The sequence below is a fragment of the Squalius cephalus genome (genome assembly GCF_949319135.1).
Source record: "Squalius cephalus genome assembly, chromosome: 11".
Lineage (NCBI taxonomy): Eukaryota > Metazoa > Chordata > Actinopteri > Cypriniformes > Leuciscidae > Squalius > Squalius cephalus.
In genome coordinates this window covers 6,416,119-6,438,948 of record NC_137132.1, presented here as the reverse complement: position 1 = coordinate 6,438,948, position 22,830 = coordinate 6,416,119, and the positions used below count along the sequence as shown (strand labels likewise).

Below are 22,830 nucleotides of genomic sequence, written 5' to 3'. Positions count from 1 at the left end.
ATTTCGTGGTGGGAAAGAGCGGTTACCAGTGTGCATGAGGTGTCGACCCAAAGACGGGTAAGATTCTCCGATGGCCAGAGGGGGACAACCTAAGACAGGGCTTCGCCGCCACTGGGCACCTGCCCAATAGTGAAGGGAGGTGTTTTATGTGAGAAAGGTATGAGAGTGGAACGGATGACTGTGAGGCCAGCAGCATCCTTAAATCATTAAGGGGAGATGGAGCTGTGAGGAGTTACGGCAGTCTGACCCAGAAAATGTGAGTTCCTCCATACCACTCAACAGAAACCGCGTTCATTGGATGACTTGTTTTTCATTGTGACAAGTGTTTGCAACCATGCCAGGGGACAACACCCTGTTGAAGATTATAGATAAAGAGCTGATGGGAATGGGCTTTCAAGAGCCAGCTGAGACCGTGAGGTGATTGTCATTATTTGTTGGGGAGACAGTAACAAAACTTAATTTTTATCAGGAACATGATGTTGGTTGCCTTATGGGCAAGGGAAAATATTATAGAAGTTGATATTGAAATAATATGTCTGTAAGATATGTTTGGTAAGTTTTAAATCCTGAAGGTCATTAGACGTGGTGGTGGCTAAAGGTGAAGACAGCTTTTGTAGATTCAAGAAAAGTCTGGATAAAGGTTAATGGTCAAAGGTTATTGAAATTAATTTATTATTAGATTTTGTCTAAATTACAGTCTTAGGAGGCTGTTGAAAAGATTATTTGTTTATAGTGAGAGAGACTGCTTGAGTGAAGGAACGGATGGTATTCTGTCAGTCTTTCTGTTATCGGCATGCTAAAGCAAGCTGAAGCAAAATAATGATAATAAATCAAAACAACCCAGCTGACTTTTCTAAGAGAAAATTAATAATGAACAAATGTGCTTTGAAACCGGTAAAGAGACCATGTAAAATTAGATAAAAGCTACAGGAAAATGAGAAGTTTAAAATCTTATTTAAAATTTAAATATGTTTAGAGTTAGAACCAAAGATATGAACATGAGAATATGAGCGGTTCATAGTCAGGTATGTGCAGGGATGTAGTGGAGGCTAAACGCACGTAAACGCCGTTTACGCACCTCCCAAAATTCGGAAATAGCGTTTGCCCACCTCCAAAGTGCGTTTATCCACTTCTACATTGCGTTTATCCACCTCTAAATTTCACGTTATTTGAGCGGACTTTGCTTTTCCAGTGCGTGATCGCCGATCGGTACATGATTCGAGCATTTGGGCCGTTAACGACAGAGCAGAACGCGCAGCGCAAACACGGAGCAGAACATTGAGCAGAGAGCGCAGCGCGCCGACACACACACGCGCGGAACAAAGAGAATAGCGCACACACGTAGCAGAAAACACACGCTCGTGAAGTTACTAAACAAGCGAGAATGAAACTTGATCGCAGCCGCAACAGGATTTTTTTTTTATTCATTACAGGCAGCTGGTTTAATGTAGGGAGCATGTCGAAACCCAACTCTACAAGAGATTCAGAGGGAATCAAGCCTGCACCAGGTTAAAGGGATAGTTCACCCAAAAATGAAAATTGTCATCATTTACTCTCCCTCAAGTTGTTCCAAACCTGTATGATTTCCTTTCCTCTGCTGAACACAAAAGAAGATATTTTGAAGAAAGTCGGTAACCAAACGACTGATGGACCCCATTGACTTCCATAGTAGGAAAAAAAATACTATGGATGTCAATGGGGACCAGTAACTGTTTAATTACCAACCTTCTTTAAAATATCTTCTTTTGTGTTCAGCAGAAGAAAGGAAATCATACAGGTTTGGAACAACTTGAGGGAGAGTAAATGATGACAGAATTTTCATTTTTGGGTGAACTTTCCCTTTAAAGACTTTTCCCTCTACAGGGAAACACTGATCCACATTTTTCTGATAGACCAAACAACTAATCAATTAATTGAGGAAATATTCAACAGATTAATTGACTATGAAAATAATCCCAAGTCCCTAATCATTATGCACAAGTGCATTGCATTGGAAGCCCTGGATATAAGCCTCCCTCTCTTAAATATTTTAGTTTTCTCTGTTTTTTTCATTTAGTAAACTTTATAGATTTCAACCATATTAGTCTCTTTAACAAGAACTTAGATTAATGTATGAATTGAAAAGTGATTGTGTGACCTATGATGAGGAAACAACCAGTGATACCCTTGGTAGTACTATCAAATGATAGCCTATAGCGATGTCATCAGGACACACATACACCGTAGGCAGTGGCCCACTTACCGGGTGACCACGTCGTGGTCCACCAGAATTTATAGTTTACCCACCTCTTTTTTTACCACTACACCACTGGGTATGTGTGTGTGTTGGATGGTGACAGCATTGTATGTTTTATAAGTGTTGATTCATGTTTGGTATGTGTTAGTTTAGGGAAGCTATTCTGTCCCCATAGTGTGTATATTGTGTCATTAACCTCTGGAATGAGTTTTATCATTACAGATGGGTTAAGGCAAATGACAAATTTGAAAGAACTTTGGTCATCAAGCTCTGTAGATTATTGTGGACAGAGAGAGAATGTTGTTTGACTGATACTGACCAAGTCTGTACACGACGACCTGACCTGATAGAAACAATTGATTACTTTGACATTGGAAAATGTTTGTAGATGACTGACTTAAGAGACCAAATAACAGGCCTGAAAAGCGGTGAGACTCAGGACCGGTGCCCTTCAAATTATTAGATAAGAAGATGAGATTGTGGCTTACGTAATGTTTTGTTTCAGAGGCAGAGAAAGATGTCTGGGGGGAAATTTGGTTGAAGGACAACAGTTGGGTTAGTGTTGAAAACTTTGTTTACCCAAACACGTTTATGTTAAATTGATGCACGAGTTGTATCATGCATCAAAAGGGGGATGGTAACAATTGCCATACCAAGGGGTTCAAATTTGCTAAAAGCCATCGTACAGGTGGAACAATAAATGTTGGGAGGACACTGCGTTTAACTGGGTAGAAGCCCTGTAAGAAGTCATTTTTCTCCTTAACAAAATTGCTGTCTGTAAGTGTGCAGATTCGGCAGCGAAGGACGCGGCAGCACAGCAGACAAAAGAAACTATGTGTACTTTACTATCTGACAATAACCTCGACATTTTGTTTTTCCTTACAGAGCATGCAGACTTTTGATACAGGGCAGAATGAAATGCCACACCTTGCGCAGCGCATAAATTAAAACTTTCCTTTTGCAGAATGACAGGATGGATTGTGTCAAACAGAACTGATTCTGTTCCAAATGTATAAATATTGTTTTGTTGACATGAGCAAAGTGGGTTGAGTGTGTTTCAGGGAAAACAAGGACCCTGAGTGCTATTCAGTGAGCAAAATTATCTGGTGACAATATGTTTCAGGCTGTTGATTCAACAGGTCACACCAAAAGGGACGACCGGCCAGACAAGCGGTCAATAACAAAAAAGGAAAAATCTTGTAATGATCAGAAAATGGTTGGAGAGGGTGACACCTGGGTCCACGCCTCTGACCTTAGACTACACCAACCAACCTCAGCAACCCCACGCGCCGACGCGAAGGACAGTGAGGGGTCAAGGACGTGCTAGTAATGTACCCTCCCTTGCCAGCGATGGAAAATCCTCTCTACGGCACGCAAAGTGTCATATTGGTGAAGACGGAACGTCCATGGGGCGAACGAGATGGTCAACACACCTGGAGGAGGATGTGGACCAACTAATGGTTTAAGTTTAGCAGAATAATTTGTTTTGTGATGATGTTGATGATTTTATTTGATTAAATCAAACTAGGGCTTAGTATTGATATAGATCTAATGATTTGATTGGTGCAAATGTTTTCAGGAAAACTATCAAATCTATTGAATGATGTGAAGTACGGTCATAAACAAAAAAAAGACAGTCGGTCTGCAATGGAAAAGTAAGAGTTAATTTTTAACAACCAAATTGGATAGAATGGATAAAATCATAAAACTCTTCTGGTTAGATTTGATTAAATAGGGTATTAAATAGAGCTTACTAAGTAAAACTATTGCCCGATTGAATTAAAAGGTTAACAAAATATGGTTAGGAAATATGTGGATGGGCGTGGATTAATGGGAAAGGCTGAATGTATAGGAGTTATGATTGTATGTGTTATTCTGATAATTTTGTTATTCATGGGTGAATACGAGTACTGGAATGTCTGTTCAATTTATCCCAAGGATGGACAAAATTAGGCAGATGGTGGAAGTAGCGGAAGCTACAGTAACGTGGTAAATTGTGGGGTGTTTTTTCATTTTCCGATTTTCTTACTTTCTAAATTCTTTCTTTCTAAGGACGATGATAATGTGTAAAGAGGGTTAAAAACAGTAGCCATCCGTGTTACGAGGTGGCATACAAGGACAGGGTTTGAAACATGAAAGATTTTCTATTTACTTTATATTTACTCTGTACTTGGTTTTTCTTTTGGGTTTTTATTGAATTAATGATGTTTTTCCAACTAAATATAACTTCAATTTTTCTTATTTATGCTGAAATGACTGAGGGTCCACCTATAGTTGTGGGGATGCAATTACAGTGCTAATTCGTCTAGCCCGGTTTCAGAATAAAACCTTTACTTGCTTGCTACAAGATTAAGGGCCTATCCTTACAAAAACAGCCTAAGCTTATTTCACTTTTAATCCTTTCTTTTCCTGCAAGTTTAAAGAAGAGTGATCAGGTATACGAAAATCAAATATGAAGGGTATAACCATGATGTAAAGACTTGAAGTGATTGTATTCTTGGGGATTCAATAGTAAAATGGGTTTGATTAATTTTAGAAAATAGAAATGAATTTTTATTATTTTGTTGGTTATCAGAGAATGATAAACAGGGGGGAGATGTTAATGAAAAATTCATTATTCTTGTGTTCATTCATTTAAACTGGTTGATTTCATTAAGAAACCAGTCCAGGCCAGTTGAAGATAGGGGGTATCTTTTGGAAAGTTACAGAAAACTAAGTAGGTGTGGTCAAGATGTTAGAAACCTGTATAAAATGTCTCAGTTTTATTATGTTTTTGGGATTGTCTGTTTTTCATGGCTGGGTGGCTGCGGTCTGTGAAAAGAATCCTCAGAGAATAAAGCCTTTTCTCTTTATTACAATTTTGCCTCTTGAATGTTTCTTACACCTGTTGATGCTGTTTTTTCCCAGTGAGATAAAAAATTGCTATTACAGTAGTGTTTTATTTTAGTCATTATTAGGTTATTTTCGTAGTAAGAAGAATAAACAAAACTTTTTTTTTTTTTTTTTTTTTTTTTTTTTTTTCTTCTTCATTTGGATCACTACTAAGTCACTGCAATCAACGTTCCTATCACAGCTGGACCACTTTTCAGATAAACTGATGCAGATCTTCAAGAGCAACGGAGGAGTGAAGGGGCAAAAAGATAAAACACATAGATAGATCACAGACTCTGTTAGTAGAAATGCATGCAACGTATTCTGTTTTGTCTAGTTATTGTACAGCTTGCTGCATTTGGCTAATTTCAGTCTTGATTTTCCCCCTGCTGTAGTGTGACAACATAAACATCAGGAGAGAGTGTATCCTGAAAGGCCTGATCATCTACCTCACTGATGATCCAGACTCTTTCTTCAAGGAGTATGTGGTAATGACATGTTGGCGCCCAGCAACGCAGATCTGCGACTTGGAAGGCCACGACGTGCCTAAATTCAGGGTCCGAGTGTCAGCTGCATAATCGATGGAGAAATGCTTCAGTCTATCAGTCCTTATGTGGAAATGTACTATGTTTATGTATTTCTTAGCCAATCAGAATCATTTAACCTGAAGCAAGGATGTAGCTTAGACCTTTGTGAAGGGTATAATTGCTGTGATTTTTGTAACTGTAACAGAGCGGCCTATGAACTCCTTCTGCCTGATAAAAATACAAACTATCTTCATTAAAACTTTTCTTCATTTGACTGCACTCTTGACTCCGGGTCTTCATTCATCATATCTGGTTCTGTGTCTTTAACTGTATTATCCCCTTACAGTAATCTAGGAGTTTTATAAAGCTTTTTACAGTGGATGCCATTTAAAACAAGTTAACGTCGGTAAGTCTATCCTTCACAGCCTCGCTTTCATTCCTGTCATGGCGCTGCTCTGAATACGGTCTAGTTCCCTGTTTTCACCTCATTAATTATGGTGGGGTCATTAGTGTCAACAGGTTGAGGCAATCGCCATTATGCTATTATTATGGAGAAAACTGATCCTAGACCAGCAGTTATGAGCAGCTTTTCTCTCTAAAAGCAATCAAAAGCTTCAGCTGGCAGTGGTTTGAGTGAGAAGTCTTGTCAAGTCTTACACACCTCCTATGATTATTTACCTTCGTGTTTTGTTCATATTCTGTTAACTGGCAGTTTTATTTATCAATGGATTTTGTTGTTTTCATGAAACTGTTGGCTGACAATAAATCACATTTAACATTGAGGTCCAACTTAATTCACCAAGATCCGCGCACTTTAAAGTTTCTGGCCTCGCCACTGCTGTATATCTTATTCATATATTCAAAAGAAGACCCTGCAATTACATAATAAGAGAGACATGTAGAAAATCAATACTGTAACTGTAATCGAGTAAAGGTGAATATATTGTTGAATCCATATATGGGTGGTTGACATGACATGGCCTTTTTTTGGTCCAATGTGTCAATGTTAAGTAAATTATAGAAAAATATATCAAAAACTGTGATGATATTGTTCAGAAAGTGCTGTTTTATATGAACATACAGAGCATTCATGGGTTTAATCTTCCATTTTTTCACAATTCTCAGCCAAACCAGAATAAGCTCATATGGCGCGACTGTCCCAAGCACATTTCACAAATTTTGATTTTGAATAAAAACAAGAAAATTAATTCATTTTCTGTTTATTCAATTATATTGATATCCCAGACGTCTACTTGTGAGTCTGCTTGACTAAAAGTTCAGGCATAATATTTTGAAGCCACCCTTAACTAAAACATTTTGTCCCAAAAATGGATATCATAAGGTGTGACGCCATATTCCTTTTTTTAAACGTGCAATTGTTTGGAGACCTTTGGGGAGTGGGGGTCCTCCTCCTTTCAGGAGGAATAACAACACCTCAGGAGGAATAACAACACCTCAGAAGGACACTGAAAGTTACAATGTGTTTTTTCCCTCTTCATGTTTTAAAAAAAAAATTAAGTATATCCTGCACTCCTGCTTCAGTTCCCTTTTGCACTGTCTTTTGGTGTGACACATTTTACACAAAAATGCCCAAATGAAATTACTTTTCAGTCAATATTACCTTTAAAACTTTATTGTCATATTTTAGTTGGCATGGTTTTAGCATGTTAGCATAAAAGCACATTGCTTAATGTCATGCTAAGTACATGAAACCTCATATGATGTGACACAAAATCATAAGGTGTGACAGGGTTTTCTTGTCACACCATATGATTATTTTGTCATACTATATGATATGAACTGCATTTAAATACATAAATAATGCTCTTAGATACATATTTTATAACTAATAGTTAAGTTTATTGAATATTTCGTCCTTTTAACACATTTTGATACTATATTATTCACACATTTAATATCTATACACCAACTCAATTTGGTGAATCCCTACTATCCAATTTTCAAGCTGAATCCATGTTAAACTACAGCATTTTGTCACTCAAATGTTTCCCTTTATTTATTTATTTATTTATTTATTCAGTTTGAGGTAAATTTCAGTAGATGGCGAGATAATGCGGATACAGAAAGAACAAGGAAATGATACATCAGCTTGCTGTTCGGTCATTGTTTTACTCATCCTCATTTTGAAATGAATTTATGCATTAAATAGAAAAAAAAAAGTTCAATGATTTACTAAAGATTATTAGAATTCATGTAGTTAATATTCAGCAGATTAAAATAAAAAGTGCAACATCAAATGAATACAGTAAGTGGATTAATGAATGTGTTATACACATATGATTCTTTGCTTCTTTGAGTAGAACTCTGTGTTTTAAACAATTTTGTGATTTTTGCTGTAACTGAAACAATGATTCACTTGTCAAACTAAGTTTGGTTGTTTGTTAAATGCATCTTATACAGATTTTTGCATACAGATTGTTGTGTGGTGTGACATCATATGGCGTGACACCATGTCATTTGGTGTGACATTCAGAATTTTGAAAGAAATTTAGACTTTTTGGTTATTAATCATAGTGCCAGCAAAGGTTACAAGCATTTTGGTACTTTTATAACAAGGTATTCCCAAATTAATTTGAAGTATATTGAAAGATTACAAGTAAACATCTTTCTATGAGTGATGATAAAGTAAAATAATGCAAAATGTAACATATTTGCACATAAGAAATGCTATACTTTTATATAGTACTGATAAAGAACCAGGATAAATTGACTTACATTATCACGTTATACCCCTTTTTAATTTAATACACAATAACATTCAAGTCACACCATATGACATTTTTAGTCACTAAAACAGTAAACTAGTGAATAAATGTAAATTTCAGGACAAAATCTACAAGACCACATATATATTTGGAAATATAAGAGTTGGTAGAATATAATCCAATGAGTTCCATGATTTACATTTGAGATTTTTTTTTTTTTTTAACTTTTTTTTAGCCAAATATGTCAACCACCATATATATATATATATATATAGATATAGATATATATATATATAGTGCATTTTTAAGCATTATTAATTATTATAATAGTGGATTGGTCCATAACAGAGCAGAGATGTGATTTACCGAATGCTTCCCCTTTAAGAAATATGACACCGCGCGCACTGAGCATGCGCAGAAGAGAGAAGTGCGAGAGCCTCTTTATGGTTTTGTTTTCTTTCTTCTCTCTTTTTATTTTTGTTGTCTCCTTTGACGCTAAAATGAATGCAACAGTCGAACACGTAAAAAGAGAGAAGTGCGAGAGTCGAGACGAGCGCTGAAAACTTTCACCAGTTGAAGCTGAAAGTGACGCTGTTAACGATCGTGAATGAAGGACAAATGTGGAATATTTTCTCTGGATGTCGTATATTTCCAGTCTGCAGGTCAGAGATGTTATATTGATCATGTTATAATGTTTGTGTTGCCTATATGTACATTGTTCTTAGTGTAACGTACAGAGAATTAAATCATTAGTTTGATCAGCCTCTATTCAGTCTGTATAGGCATATTGTGTATGATTTCAGTTATCTTGGTTAGATTCCTGTTTAATTCATATATGAATTAAATAATTTAACATGTGACTTGTTTCATCCTTATAAAATCTGGAGTCACACAAAAATGAACAACCTTCATAGAGCCGTTTTAACTGCTGCTATAACCATATCAAAATGATCTAACGTTATATTTCTTAAAGGGGTCATAGACTGAGAATTAAAATGTTCCTTGATCCTTTGACAGGTAAGAGTTCGTTATACTATAAAAATACCCAGCAAGTTTCAAAACTCAAAACTTTCTTGTTATTCCAAAAACTGCTTTTATTAAAACCAAGGCCAGCAAAAGACAGGATCTAAAAAGTGGAGACGTGTGACGTCACAGGGCAGCTTTGGCCCCGCCCACTGGAGCGTTATGGCGCTTTTCCACTGCATGGTACGGTGTTCGCGCTGATCCTTTTAGTTTTTGCTTTAGGCGCCGTTCACATATCGCGCCTAAAAACGCGTAGAAAACGCTAGGCGCGCCGCGTTCTCCTTTTTCCAAAGCGCTAGGGCGGTTGCGCTCCGGAGGCGTCTGTCGTTGCTAAAGCAACCATCAGCTGCGCTCTGGTTGGTTCTTGTCACGTGACCTACGGTGCGCTTGCGGCATTCTGAAAAGTTGAGAATTTTCTCCACTGCTGGGGACATCGTTAGTGCCAACCGGTCTCGCCTGGCACCAGACAGTGTTGATAGACTCATCTTCTTGCACAAGAATCTCTCAATAGTGGATGAGTAAATAACATTGCACTTTGTATCCTGAATGCAGTATTTTTTTATTATATTATTTTGCTCTGCTTTTTTTTATTCAAAGCACAAGCTAATTTATGTTTGTTAAAGGTAAAAGTGCACTTTTTCTTTCACATTGATCACTTCATATACCAGTTATCAAGGTTTGGAATTGGGATCCACTTGAATATTTTGAAGTGTGTTTGTTTACATTTTGTATTTCATATAAGTGATAGTTGAAGAGGTTGTATTACTTAGTGTTGTTCAGTACAGACTAGAGTGTTAATTTATTCCATACATTGATGTTCTTCCTACTGTGACATTCTGTTTATGCTCATAAGAAAAATAAAACATATTTTTGGGATGAAATAGCAGTCTCTTTCTGCACAAAACATGTACCGAAACCGAACCGAGACCGTGGCCCAAAAACCGAAGTACGGACCGTACCGTGGGCTATCTGTACCGTTGCACCCCTAGTTCCAAGCGTACCGTACCGATACTAAAATGTGACGTGAAAACACTGCAGATCACTGATTGGTCAGACAGAATTTGTGACACCAGACACTAAACCCGCTAGATTAAAATAGCCAGTAGACAACAGCCAACGCTGTAGCACCTGTTTTTAAAGTATTTGCTTGAAAAAAAAAGTTAAAAACTTAAAAGAAATGGCTGAATCGTGGTCAGTGGACGAGGTGCAGACATTCCTCTCGTTGGTTGCCGAGGAGCGGAGTAGAGGCGGCAACTATAACGATCAGTCCAACCCACTTTGAAGCGGTACTAACTGCAGTGGAAAAGCAACCGAGCTAAAGCGAACCGAACCGTGCCTTACCAAGTCGAGTCGTACCATGCAGTGGAAAAGCGAAGCGAGCCGAATCGTTCCACGCCGAGTCGAGACGAACCGAGCCGTACCATGCAGTGGAAAAGCGCCATTAGTGAACAGTGACATGAGAACGAGAAAAGAGAGATACAGGATCAATACCATTACCTTCCAAACAATCCTAATGCTAGGATAGTGGGGGTTTTCCCCCAACAATGTGAATGTCTCAGCAGTGCATTATTTGTTTGTATTTCACTGTGGATTATTTGGTAAATTTCGGCGCAGGCTTTGCAAACAGACTTTTACGATGTGGATCTGCCAGCTTCGCCACAAACATGTAAGCAGTCATGTTTATTCTAATGCCTGATCTGTGATCAGTGATTTCTGATGTAATTATTCAAGTTCAGACAGATTATCTCTCAAAATATTGTTCAATACTTTTTATGAATCAGTAAATCAAGCCAGTGACTAAACAATCAACTTCACATCGTTTCTCTTAGTAGGATGAAAATAATCTTATTTAAACTGTGATTAAATTAAAATAAAGAAAGTGATCAAAGAACCCTCCCTTTCAATTGCCCAAGCTGTCAATCAAACAGCGCAAGTTTATCTGGACACTTGCCAAAACTCGTTGAAATCAATCATCACAAAATCATGACGCTGTTACAATGTACAGTACAACGAAGCTCTTACTGTATTTACATCGTGTTTGCATTGGTATTTGGTGAAAGCCAGAGGTGTAAAGTCCAGGTTCAGAAAGTAAAAGTCCTCCTCTGTAGCTATTGTTCCAATCACCTGGATTTGCTAATTAGCACCGTTTTTTAGAGAGAGTTCCACATTACTAGCTATTTCATTTGCAAACATGTCAGCCAATCACAGCAGTGGGCGTTTACACTGAAGTCTCTCAGCAGACACGCCCCTTAAATAATAATAAAATAATCCAGTCTATGACCCCTTTAAATCAAGCACATATGGTCATTTAATTTAAGAAGTGTAATTATTAATGTATTTCAGTATAAACTCAGTAACCTTGAATTTGGCAGATCTGGTGTCCCTCACAACAATTCACCAATTAAGAAAGCTTTAGTTCAACCTATAATTGCAATATATGATAAATTAAATTACATAATGAGCAATATAATTATGCTAAATTATTCTGAAAAAAGAATATTCTTAAATTATCATAATATTGTGTAGTACTTGTTATCCACATTTTGATGGTCAAGTGTTATATTATTTCCTTTTGTGCATCATTCTCAGTCCCTTTATTGATGGTTGATTTCTGTCGTCTTATGTTATATTTCTGATTATTTTAGATATTAATTGAATATTATAATATAACCTGTGCCACGTTTCATCCTTATTATATCCTGGGTTACTTAAAAATGATCAACTTACAGTTGTTTTATATGCTACTAAAATGTAACCATCAAAATGCTCTATATTTGAACTACATTAAAAACACCATATGTGTTTACTGTATAAAGTAATCCAATATAAGTTCAGTAACTTATCTTTGATTTTTTCAGATCTGGTCCTGTGGGCGTCAGTATCACACAGTGATCACAGTTCACACCTGCAGTGAAGCCCCTCACACAACAATTCACCAATAAATACTGGGAATATTCCCATCATCCTACAAGAGAAGGACAAACTCCAGGAGTAGCAGCTGAAATCTGTGTGACTGTTAAAGATGGAGTTTATTACAGAGGAGATTGAAGACATGAGTGATCCAGAACCATCCAGAATAAAACATGAAGATACTGAGGAACAAATAGGTTGGTGTCCATTCTTGATTCTTCATTGTTGACTGCTTTGGTAGCTCTGAAATATGGATGACAAATGATAGAAAAATGCATGTAAATTATCATAACCCAGTTTTAATCGCAATAACAAGTGAATGACAGAACTGACCTTTCAAAGATACATTATACAGACAGGTGTCTCGCTTTCTGCTTGCTAAGTGTTTTTAATTCTCACATTTAACCTCATTGAACTGATTCTAACTGATTAATACGTTTATTTTAGACCAGATGGAAGTGAAGGAGCAAAGACAGAAACTAAATGACGTGAAGAAACACTGTGACTTACAAACTCAAGGAACAAAAGCCAAAAAGCTGCACTCCTGCTCTCAGTGTGGAAATAGTTTCCAAAATAATGGAGACCTTAAAAAACACGAAAGAATTCACACTGGAGAGAAACCGTATACATGCACTCAGTGTGGAAAGAGTTTCAGACAAAAAGGAAGCCTTAAGACACACATGAGAATTCACACTGGAGAGAAACTGTATACATGCCCTCATTGTGGAAAGAGTTTTTCTCAAGCATCAAATCTCAGTGTTCATCTGCACATTCACTCTGGAGAAAAAACATTTAACTGTGATCAGTGTGGTAAAGGTTTTAATTCGTCATCAAATCTTTCGCAACACCTGATAGTTCATTCAGATGAGAGGCCTTATGTGTGTTCTCTCTGTGGAAAGACTTTTTCACGACTGAACAGTTTTAAACTGCACCAGACAACACATGATGAAGTGAAAGATCATGTGTGCTTTGACTGTGGAAAGAGCTTTGCTATATCTAGTCATCTGAAACAGCACCAAAGAATTCATACTGGAGAAAAACCTTACAAGTGCTCATCTTGTGACAAGAGTTTTGCTCGGTCTGGATACCTGAAACTACATGAGCGAGTTCATACTGGAGAGAAGCCGTACCACTGTACTCAATGTGAGAAGAGTTTCAAAGATGCAAAAAGTTTAAAAGAACATCTGCACGTTCACTCTGGAGAAAAGCCATTTATCTGTGAACAGTGTGGAGCAAAGTTTATTTTGTCAAAACATCTGAAAAGTCACCTGATAGTTCATTCAGATGAGAGGCCTTATGCGTGTTCTCTCTGTGGAAAGAGTTTTTCACGGCTGAAAGGTTTTAAACTGCACCAGAAAACACATAATGGAGTGAAAGATCATGTGTGCTTTAAATGTGGGAAGAGCTTTACTAGAGCTGACCATCTGAAACGGCACCAAAGAATTCATACTGGAGAAAGTATGAAAAGAGAAATATTGTGAAAATATTTTTTCACTCAGTCTGGAAATCTGAAATCACACAAGCGAATTCATACTGGAGAAAAGCCATAATACTGTACTCAGTGTGAGAAGAGTTTTAAACGTTTATCAACCTTCACCCTCATATGACAAAATATTTAATGAGATCAACATTCGTTTTCATGTCAAATACATTAAAGTAAACTGAGATAAAATATGGAGATTTTCATAAAAGCACTATATCATCTAGATTCATTTTTAAAAAGACTTAAAGGGATAGTTCACCCAAAAATGAATTCTGTCATTAATTACTCAACCTCATGACGTTCCAAACCTGTAAGATTTTCATTCATCTTCAAAACACAAATGAAGATCTTTTTGATGAAAGCCTAATTTGAGCCCTCTGGTTCTCTGTCTATACTCCTGCTGCTCGACCTCAGCTCTGCCTTTGATACTGTCTCCCATGAACTACTCATTTCTCGCCTTTTGGATGTGGGTATTTCTGGTGCTGCTCTTTCTTGGTTCTCTTCCTATCTCTCTGACGGACAATTTTACATTTCAGTACAAGATTTTTACTCACTTACTGTCCCCATGAAGCAAGGTGCCCCCCAGGGATCCGTTCTTGGGCCATTATTATTCATAATTTACATAATACCTCTTTGTCAGATCTTTCACTGTCATGGTTTTAATTATCATGTTTACACTGTTTAAACTCTCTCCCCCGATCACTCAGTTGTGTTAATACTATTTCTGAATTTAAAACTATGCTCAAAACTCACCTATTTTCTGAATATTACCATTCTTAAGTTGTATTACATTTCGTTGTGTCCGATTGTATTCTGCTGTATGTTGCACAGTCTACATAATTCTCCTTTACTGTACTTTTACTCTCATCTACCTACTGTTGTTATGTTTGTTATCATTGTCCTTTGCCATTATTGTTGTTTGTTCATTGTAAAGCGTCCTTGAGCCCTGAAAAGGCGCTATATAAATAAAACTTATTATTATTATTATTATTATTATTCATAAGCCAACACCATTGCTTTTAAGTGGAAAATCTGGAATCCCTTGTCTCTTTAGTATAGCTATATCCTTTTTAGAGATTTACATATATGGTTTACAATCAAGTTATTAATGAATAATCAATATTTTTCCTCTATATTATATGAGTGTGATTATCAAAAATATTCTTTCATGTATTCTTTAAACGTCTGTAGGAAATATCTGAGAGGTACAGTGCTTGCTCATTGAGCCCGGCTTCCAGAAATAAATTATGGACTAATTTGTCAATACATGCATCTGCTTTTCTAGGGTACCGTGACAGCTATGGTCACTGGAGTTGCTGAAAACTTTAGTTAGAGTGACCGTTTCTTATTAAAGCCTTTACTTTACAGTTAGATATAAAGTGTCCTCTCCTTGAGAGAAAGAATATGTTATCTTAATGTTTTGAGTCTCCTGCTTATAGTTGGAGCCTGACCAAATCCAACCTTGAAGAAGCTGTGTGTCTGTGTGTGTGTTAGTATTCTTGGTTACAGTAGGGTGACCATACGTCCTCTTTTTCCCGGACATGTCCTCTTTTTGGACCTACAGAAATGCGTCCGGCCGGGATTTCTAGATCGCCCAAATAAAAAAATGGAAAGAATGTTTTACTTTATGTATTAAAGTACAATAACATAGTTACAAGGTTGTGAATGCATATGTCAAGTATTTTGTTGATGCATTCTTTAATTGACTGCACTCTTGACTCCTGGTCTTCATTCATCATATCTGGTTCTGGGTCTGGGTCTTTAACTGTATTATCCCCTAACAGTAATCTAGGAGTTTTATAAAGCTTTTTACATCGGATGCCATTTAAAACACGGTAAGTCTATCCTTCACAGCCTCGCTTTCATACCTGTTATAGCGCTGCTCTGAATAAGGTCTAGTACCATGTTGTCACCTCATTAATTATGGTGGGGTCATTAGTGTGTCAACAGGTTGAGGCAACCACCAATATGCTATTATTATGTAGAAAACTGATCCTAGACCAGCAGTAATGAGCAGTTTTTCTCTCTAAAAGCAATCAAAAGCTTCAGCTGGCAGTGGTTTGAGTGAGAACTCTTGTCCAGTCTTACACACACACCTCCTATGATTATTTACCATCGTGTTTTGTTCATATTCTGTTAACTGGCTATTTTATTTATAAATGGATTTTGTTGTTTTCATGAAACTGTTGGCTGACAATAAATCACATTTAACATTGAGGTCCAACTTAATTCACCAAGATCCGCTCACTTTAAAGTTTCTGGCCTCGCCATGTATATCTGCATGTATTCAAAAGGAGACACTATAATTAGACTGCAATTACATAATAAGTGAGACATGTAGAAAAACAATACTGTAACTGTAATCGAGTGAAGGTGAATATATTGTTGAATCCATATATTAAATATGTATATTATTATTGTGCATTATTCATTATTATAATAGTGGGTTTGGTCCATAACAGAGCGGAGATGTGATTTACTGAATGTGGCCCCTTTAAGAAAAATGACACCGCGCGCACTGAGCATGGGCAGAAGAGAGAAGTGCGAGAGCCTCTGTAGTTTTGTTTTCTCTCTTCTCTTTTTCTTTTTGTTGTCTCTTTTGACGCTAAAATGAATGTAACAATCGAACACGTGAAAAGAAAGAAACGCGCGAAAGACGAGCGCTGATACTTACACCAGTTGAAACTGAAAGTGACGCTGTTAACGATCGTGAATGAAAGACAAATGTGGAATATTTTCTCTGGATGTCGTATATTTCCAGTCTGCAGGTCAGAGATGTTATATTTATCATGTAAGAATTGATGTTTGTGTTTCCTAAATGTACATTGTTCTTAGTGTAACATACAGCTAACTCAGTGTTGAGTTTCACGCTGATCATGTGTTTCACGTGACCAGATCAAATTACACAACATAGAGAGAGCCTTCAGGGGTAAAAACTGACCACAATCCAGCTGCTTCCGCAAACACACACACACACACACACACATATTTTTATATATTTATATATTAGGAGTTGCATGATACTGATTTCTGCTAGTCTCTACTGTAAATGAAAAGACATGAAATAGTTCTTATCAATAAATGTTTATTAATTTATAGCCTAATGCAACAATTACATAAGTAAACTCTCAAAACATTATAATTATGACATTACATATTTAAATTTTACATGTAACATAGAGAAAGTCATAGAAAGTATCGGCTACACACAATGTTGTGATCCTAAAATTCACGTCATAGTCGCGAAACTGTATTGATAGTAAACTGTATTGATAAAACTAATTAAAACATTAGTAAAACAGTTAAAACATGAGTACATTTAATTTAATCAGTTTATATTTACCAAGTTTTCAACAGTAATAACAAGAAGTATCTTACTTAAATCGGCTTGAAAGTTTATATATTGTGTCTTCTAATGTAATGTAGGCTACTTGTAATTTGGTTTGCTTGTTACCAGAAAATCTACTCTAGACTTTCGGACAAGTAAATCGGTCATTCACTTGTCCGAGTAAAAAAAACTGCTTGTCCGGAAAAAAAAAGATTTTGTTGTAAATAGCCTATAATTTATTCTAAAGCAATATTCTCATCAGTGTTCAGTCAGCTTGATATATTTAAATCGGCATATTGAGGATATTTTAACCTTTATAAATGGCATTTTTCCCTAATCGTTTTAAATATATGCTTCATCTTTCATTTAATTTTTTTTATTTGATAAATAAATAAAATTAGAATAATAAGACACTATAGGACTGTTACTTGTCAAATTAAATAATTTACACTGAAAAAATACAACTGCATTAAATAATGTTATGAGATTGTTTCAAATATTTTTTTGAATTACAAATAAGAAATGTTGGAAAGAATAATATTTTTTAACATGAAACTAAACCACCAGTAGGTGGCGGCAGGTGAACGTTTTAATGAGTGAGTTATTTATTCAAACGATTAGTTCAAAACACTGAATCATTCAGTAATGAAAACACGTTTGAGTGTTCCTGTGAGATGCCTTATGGTTCTGCTGTGATCTTTGTTTGGAACTATTTTCGCTGCTGAAATAGAACAAAAAAAAGTCTTGTGTCTAAAATGTACGTTAGTTAATATTACCCTAACTGAAATCAGTGTCACATTTTGAATCGTGATGGTGTTCAGAAATCTTGCTCGTGTGATGTTGCTAAACTGTATCATATGTTATAAATATAAACTCTCAACATGATTTTTTTTTACCACAGTATTTTAACTGAGTTTCTGTGTGTGTGCTTTGCTCATTTATTTGATTTCTCCTTATGAGGCTGTGCGAGCCTCAACACAACGTTACCGCCAGTAGGCTACATATTCACTATCAATCACCACTTATACTAAGTGAATACATAATCATTGCGTTTTGGTGAATCCTAGTTATTTTTTGTTATTGACGTTTTAATCTGGTTAATTGTCCTGTCGGGCAATTAAAATTCACTTTCACTTGCCCCTTCAAAAAATCCACTTGTCCCGAACAAGCGTTAATGTTTTCCCCCACTCTGCCCTATTGTAGACATAAATGGGAGATTGTAATAAACATTCTGAAGCAATAAAAACATTCAATTCATAGTGTATTCTGATTATTCCTCTGGCAGTATAACGTTAGGTCACTTGAGCAGCGCGCAGCTCTTCATTAAGATCTCACTACTGATTTACACCGGCATCGCTGACAATCATGTCCTCATTCAGATACTGTTGCACAATTAAAATGAAAGATGATAACGCATACGAAACATAACGCAGCCTCTATTGTTTTTGATTATTTGCGGAAGCCTACCAGAAGTTAAGTTTGGGCCACAAACGTGCACATGCGCAGTAACGGTTGTTTATGTTGTTGCCGTTGAAACCGTCTATAGTATAGAGCCGTTTTAAATGCTACTAATATATAACCATATCAAAATTATCTATATTTCTTAAATCAAGCACACATGGTCATTTAATTTAAGAAGTGTAAAGATTACAGTATTTCAGTATAAACTCAGTAACCTCGAATTTGGCAGATCTGGTGTCCCTAACAACAATTCACCAAATAAGAAAGCTTTAGTTCAACTGTTAATGGCAATATTTGATAAAGTATTCTGGAATACATTTAAATAATCATAATTTTGTATAGTACTTGTTATCCACATTTTGATGGTCAAGGATTAGATTATTTCCTTTTGTGCATCATTCTCTGTCCCTTAATCGATGGTTTAGATATTAATTGAATAATAGAGCCTGTGCCCTCTTTCATCCTTATTATATCCAGGGTTACATAAAAAATATCAACCTACAGTTGTTTTATATGCTACTAATATGTAACCATCAAAATGCTCTATATTTGAACTATAGGATATAGCACAGTATTTGTGTTTACTGTATAAATTCAGTAACTTATCTTTGATTTTTCCAGATCTGGTCCTGTGGGCGTCAGTATCACACAGTGATCACAGTTCACACCTGCAGTGAAGCCCCTCACACAACAATTCACCAATCAATACTGGGAATATTCCCATCATCCTATAAGAGAAGGACAAACTCCAGGAGTAGCAGCTGAAATCTGTGTGACTGTTAAAGATGGAGTTTATTAAAGAGGAGATTGAAGACATGAGTGATCCAGAACCATCCAGAATAAAACATGAAGATACTGAGGAACAAATAGGTTGGTGTCCATTCTTGATTCTTCATTGTTGACTGCTTTAGTAGCTCTGAAATATGGATGACAAATGATAGAGAAATACATCTAAATGATCATAACCCAGTTTTAATCGCAATAACAAGTGAATGACAGAACCGAACTTTGCACATTAGATGTACTATATACAGATAGGTGTCTTGTTTCCTGCTTTCTAAGTGTTAATTTTCACATTTAACCTCATTGAACTGATTCTAACTGCTTAATATGTTTATTTTAGTCCAGATGGAAGTGATGGAGCAAAGACAGAAACTAAATGACGTGAATAAACACTGTGACTTACAAACTCAAGGAACAAAAGCCAAAAAGCTGCACTCCTGCTCTCAGTGTGGAAATAGTTTCCAAAATAACGGAGACCTTAAAAAACACATGAGAATTCACACTGGAGAGAAACCGTATACATGTACTCAGTGTGGAAAGAGTTTTTCTCATGCATCAGGTCTCTGTCATCATCGGCGCAGTCACTCTGTAGAAAAACCATTAAAGTGTGATCAGTGTGGTAAAGGTTTTAAGTCGTCATCAAATCTAAAAACACACCTCCAAGGTCATTCAGATGAGAGGCCTTATGTGTGTTCTCTCTGTGGAAAGAGTTTTTCAAGTCAGGGCAATTTTAAACAGCACCAGAAAACACATGATGAAGTGAAAGATCATGTGTGCTGTGACTGTGGGAAGAGCTTTATTGCATCTAGTCATCTGAAAATGCACCAAAGAATTCATACTGGAGAAAAACCTTACAAGTGCTCCTATTGTGACAAGAGTTTTGCTCGGTCTGAAAACCTGAAACTACATGAGCGAGTTCATACTGGAGAGAAACCGTACCACTGTACTGAGTGTGAGAGAAGTTTCAGAGATTCAAAAAGTTTAAAAGATCATCTGCGCGTTCACTCTGGGGAAAAGTCATTTAACTGTGATCAGTGTGGAGCAAAGTTCATTTTGTCAAAACATCTGAAAAGTCACTTGATCGTTCATTCAGATGAGAGGCCTCATGTGTGTTCTCTCTGTGGAAAGAGTTTTTCACGGATGAAAGGATTTAAACTGCACCGGAAAACACATAATGGAGTGAAAGATCATGTGTGTTGTGACTGTGGGAAAAGGTTTACTAGAGCTGGCAATCTGAAACGGCACCAAATAACTCATACTGGAGAAAAACCTTACAAGTGCTCATCTTGTGACAAGAGTTTCACTCATTCTGAACACCTGAAACTACATGAGCGAATTCATACTGGAGAAAAGCCGTAATACTGTACTCAGTATGAGAAGAGTTTTAAACATTTATCAAGCCTTCACACTCATATAAATTTTTTTTTAATGTGATCAATTTATTTTCATTCATTTTCTTGTCAAATACATTAAAGTAAACTGAGATCAAATTTGGAGTTTTCATAAAAGCACTATATCAGATTAATGTTGTTAATTTGGTGAAAAGCTTGGTTAACTAGAAAGACTTAAAGGTTTAGTTCACCCAAACATTCTGTCATTAATTACTCACCCTCATGTCATTCCAAATCTGTAAGACTTATTCAAAACACAAATAAAAATATATTTTTTTATTAAATCTGAGAGCCTAATTTCATTCTGTTCATCATATAAAGCAAGGTTCACCAATCTCGGTCCTGGAGGGCCGCTGTCCTGCAGAGTTTAGCTCCAACCCCAATTAAACACACCTGAACCAGCTAATCAAGGTCTCACTAGGCATACTAGAAACTTTCAAACAGGTGTGTTGGAGCTGGTTGGAGCTAAACTCTGCAGGACAGCGGCCCTCCAGGACCGAGATTGGTGAACCCTGATATAAAGCTACCGTGTCTTTTCAGAAAATGTTTGACTAAACCGCTGGTGTTACATGTATGATCTGTCTCTCATGTTTCATGGTGTTTTTGGTTTAGTTCTGTGACCCAGTTCTTCTTGTTACTGGTCGCTCACTCCTAAGGAGTATTACCGCCACCTACTGTGCAGCCTACATGGGTGATGCATCTGTATATTACTTTTATTTTATATACATTCCTTCCCTCTTCTCTCCTTTTATTTGTGGATGTAATGCCTCACCCGCCTTCTGCTGGTGCTGCGTGTCCTGTGACCCAGTTCTCCACTGTCAGTCTAATTAATCATCTCATACACTCAATGTCCTGTTAATCATCTAATTAAGTTCCTTTTGTTTGCTCTGTGTATTTAGACCCTGTGTTCTCCCTCAGTCTTCGTCTGTTCTCGTTAATGTTAAGTGTGGTTCCCTTTCGAGGCGGTAACTTCAACACGTCAGTGTGACGTATATGGGAACTCCTCCCTTCTCCACTTTTGCTGAAGTCTTATGGGCTAACGCCAGCTGGGGACAGCTGGCCAATTGACGCGAAGCATGCAAATACTGACAGGTTCGCGGGCAGTATAAAATGCATGGGCGCGGCAATTACATCAGAATCTCTTTCTTTACACTGTCATCGTTGAAGTTGCACCTGAGGACTAGTTAACCTTTTCTTCCTCGCATCCAATGGCTAACCTTTGCAGGATTTGTGCGGGCCCCATCGACCCGCCCCACACCTACGAGTACTGTGCCACCTGCCTGAGCCTGGCCCACGCCGAGGCGGCCTTCTCGGACTCCACGTGCGTACACTGCGCCAAACTGCCGGTGTGCACTCGAGAGGTTTCTTGGATCTATTACGGGGTCGAGGCCCACTGCCGCCAGCGAGCCACTGGTGGGCCCTCCCCCACCCAGAAACGACGGGGCCTGGGGCCATAGTCCTCTGCCGTCTTCAAGCACCCGCCCTTTTCACGGACGCGCTGGACTCGACGTGAAAGGCTCCGGTAAAAAGTAAGTAAGTCTGGTATCTCCATTCGAGCCGGCTTCTTCAAGGAGGAGAACTCGTTCTCCCACATCATCCACGAGCACATGATCTAAAGGGACGAGGCGGAAGCCCAGGGATCTGTGCGCACGCCCCCCTTCTAGGAGACCGACGCCGTGCATCTGTGCCCGTTCGTTCGGCTCACGGCTCACCTGGCTGGAAAAGAAAGACTCCAATCACTCCCTCCGGCCTCTTTGGTGACGCCGTGGAGTCAGTTACTGAATATTTCTCTGAGGCGCAGAAGCGGAAAGGCTATGAGTCACAAATTTCTCGTTCCAGCCCTCGTTGAGGTCTCTATCCTCGTCGGCACCTCGTCCTGCCTAAGATCGGCTGAGCAGCTGTTCGGCTCCGCCAGCCGTCCGTGGCTGCCAAGCCTTCGTCCTATAAACGGACCATCCAAAAGGAGGAGAGTGTTCGTTGGGGGCCCCGGCCCAAGCGCTGTGTTCTGCATCATGTCCCCTCTGTTCCTGTAGGCGACATTTGCAATGTTTGTGTGCAGTTTGTGTGAGCCCCACAATAAGAGCACATATC

At 37.6% G+C, this 22,830-nt stretch overlaps 2 protein-coding genes across 2 annotated transcripts; both read left to right on the top strand.

Moving 5' to 3' along the window:
* Window positions 1-8,776: 8,776 nt before the first annotated feature.
* Window positions 8,777-14,779, top strand: LOC307167611 (uncharacterized protein). The gene is made up of 3 exons (XM_079886855.1): window positions 8,777-9,022; window positions 12,242-12,490; window positions 12,741-14,779. Exons 2-3 carry the CDS (start codon window positions 12,406-12,408, stop codon window positions 13,772-13,774), a joined length of 1,119 nt encoding a protein of 372 aa, XP_079742981.1. The 5' UTR covers window positions 8,777-9,022; window positions 12,242-12,405; the 3' UTR covers window positions 13,775-14,779.
* A 1,542-nt stretch (window positions 14,780-16,321) lies between these two features.
* LOC307167616 (uncharacterized protein) lies at window positions 16,322-21,023 on the top strand. The gene is made up of 3 exons (XM_079886864.1): window positions 16,322-16,567; window positions 19,187-19,435; window positions 19,689-21,023. The coding sequence occupies exons 2-3, from the start codon at window positions 19,351-19,353 to the stop codon at window positions 20,705-20,707; spliced, it is 1,104 nt and encodes a 367-aa protein (XP_079742990.1). The 5' UTR covers window positions 16,322-16,567; window positions 19,187-19,350; the 3' UTR covers window positions 20,708-21,023.
* Window positions 21,024-22,830: the final 1,807 nt, after the last annotated feature.

What these genes read in the sequence shown, in the direction of transcription:
- LOC307167611 (XM_079886855.1), top strand. Translation starts at nt 12,406, where the DNA reads ATGGAGTTTATTACAGAGGAGATTGAAGACATGAGTGATCCAGAACCA. An exon ending in AGATACTGAGGAACAAATAG is followed by an intron (nt 12,491 to 12,740) that starts GTTGGTGTCCAT and finishes CGTTTATTTTAG; the next exon opens with ACCAGATGGAAGTGAAGGAG.
- LOC307167616 (XM_079886864.1), top strand. Translation starts at nt 19,351, where the DNA reads ATGGAGTTTATTAAAGAGGAGATTGAAGACATGAGTGATCCAGAACCA. An exon ending in AGATACTGAGGAACAAATAG is followed by an intron (nt 19,436 to 19,688) that starts GTTGGTGTCCAT and finishes TGTTTATTTTAG; the next exon opens with TCCAGATGGAAGTGATGGAG.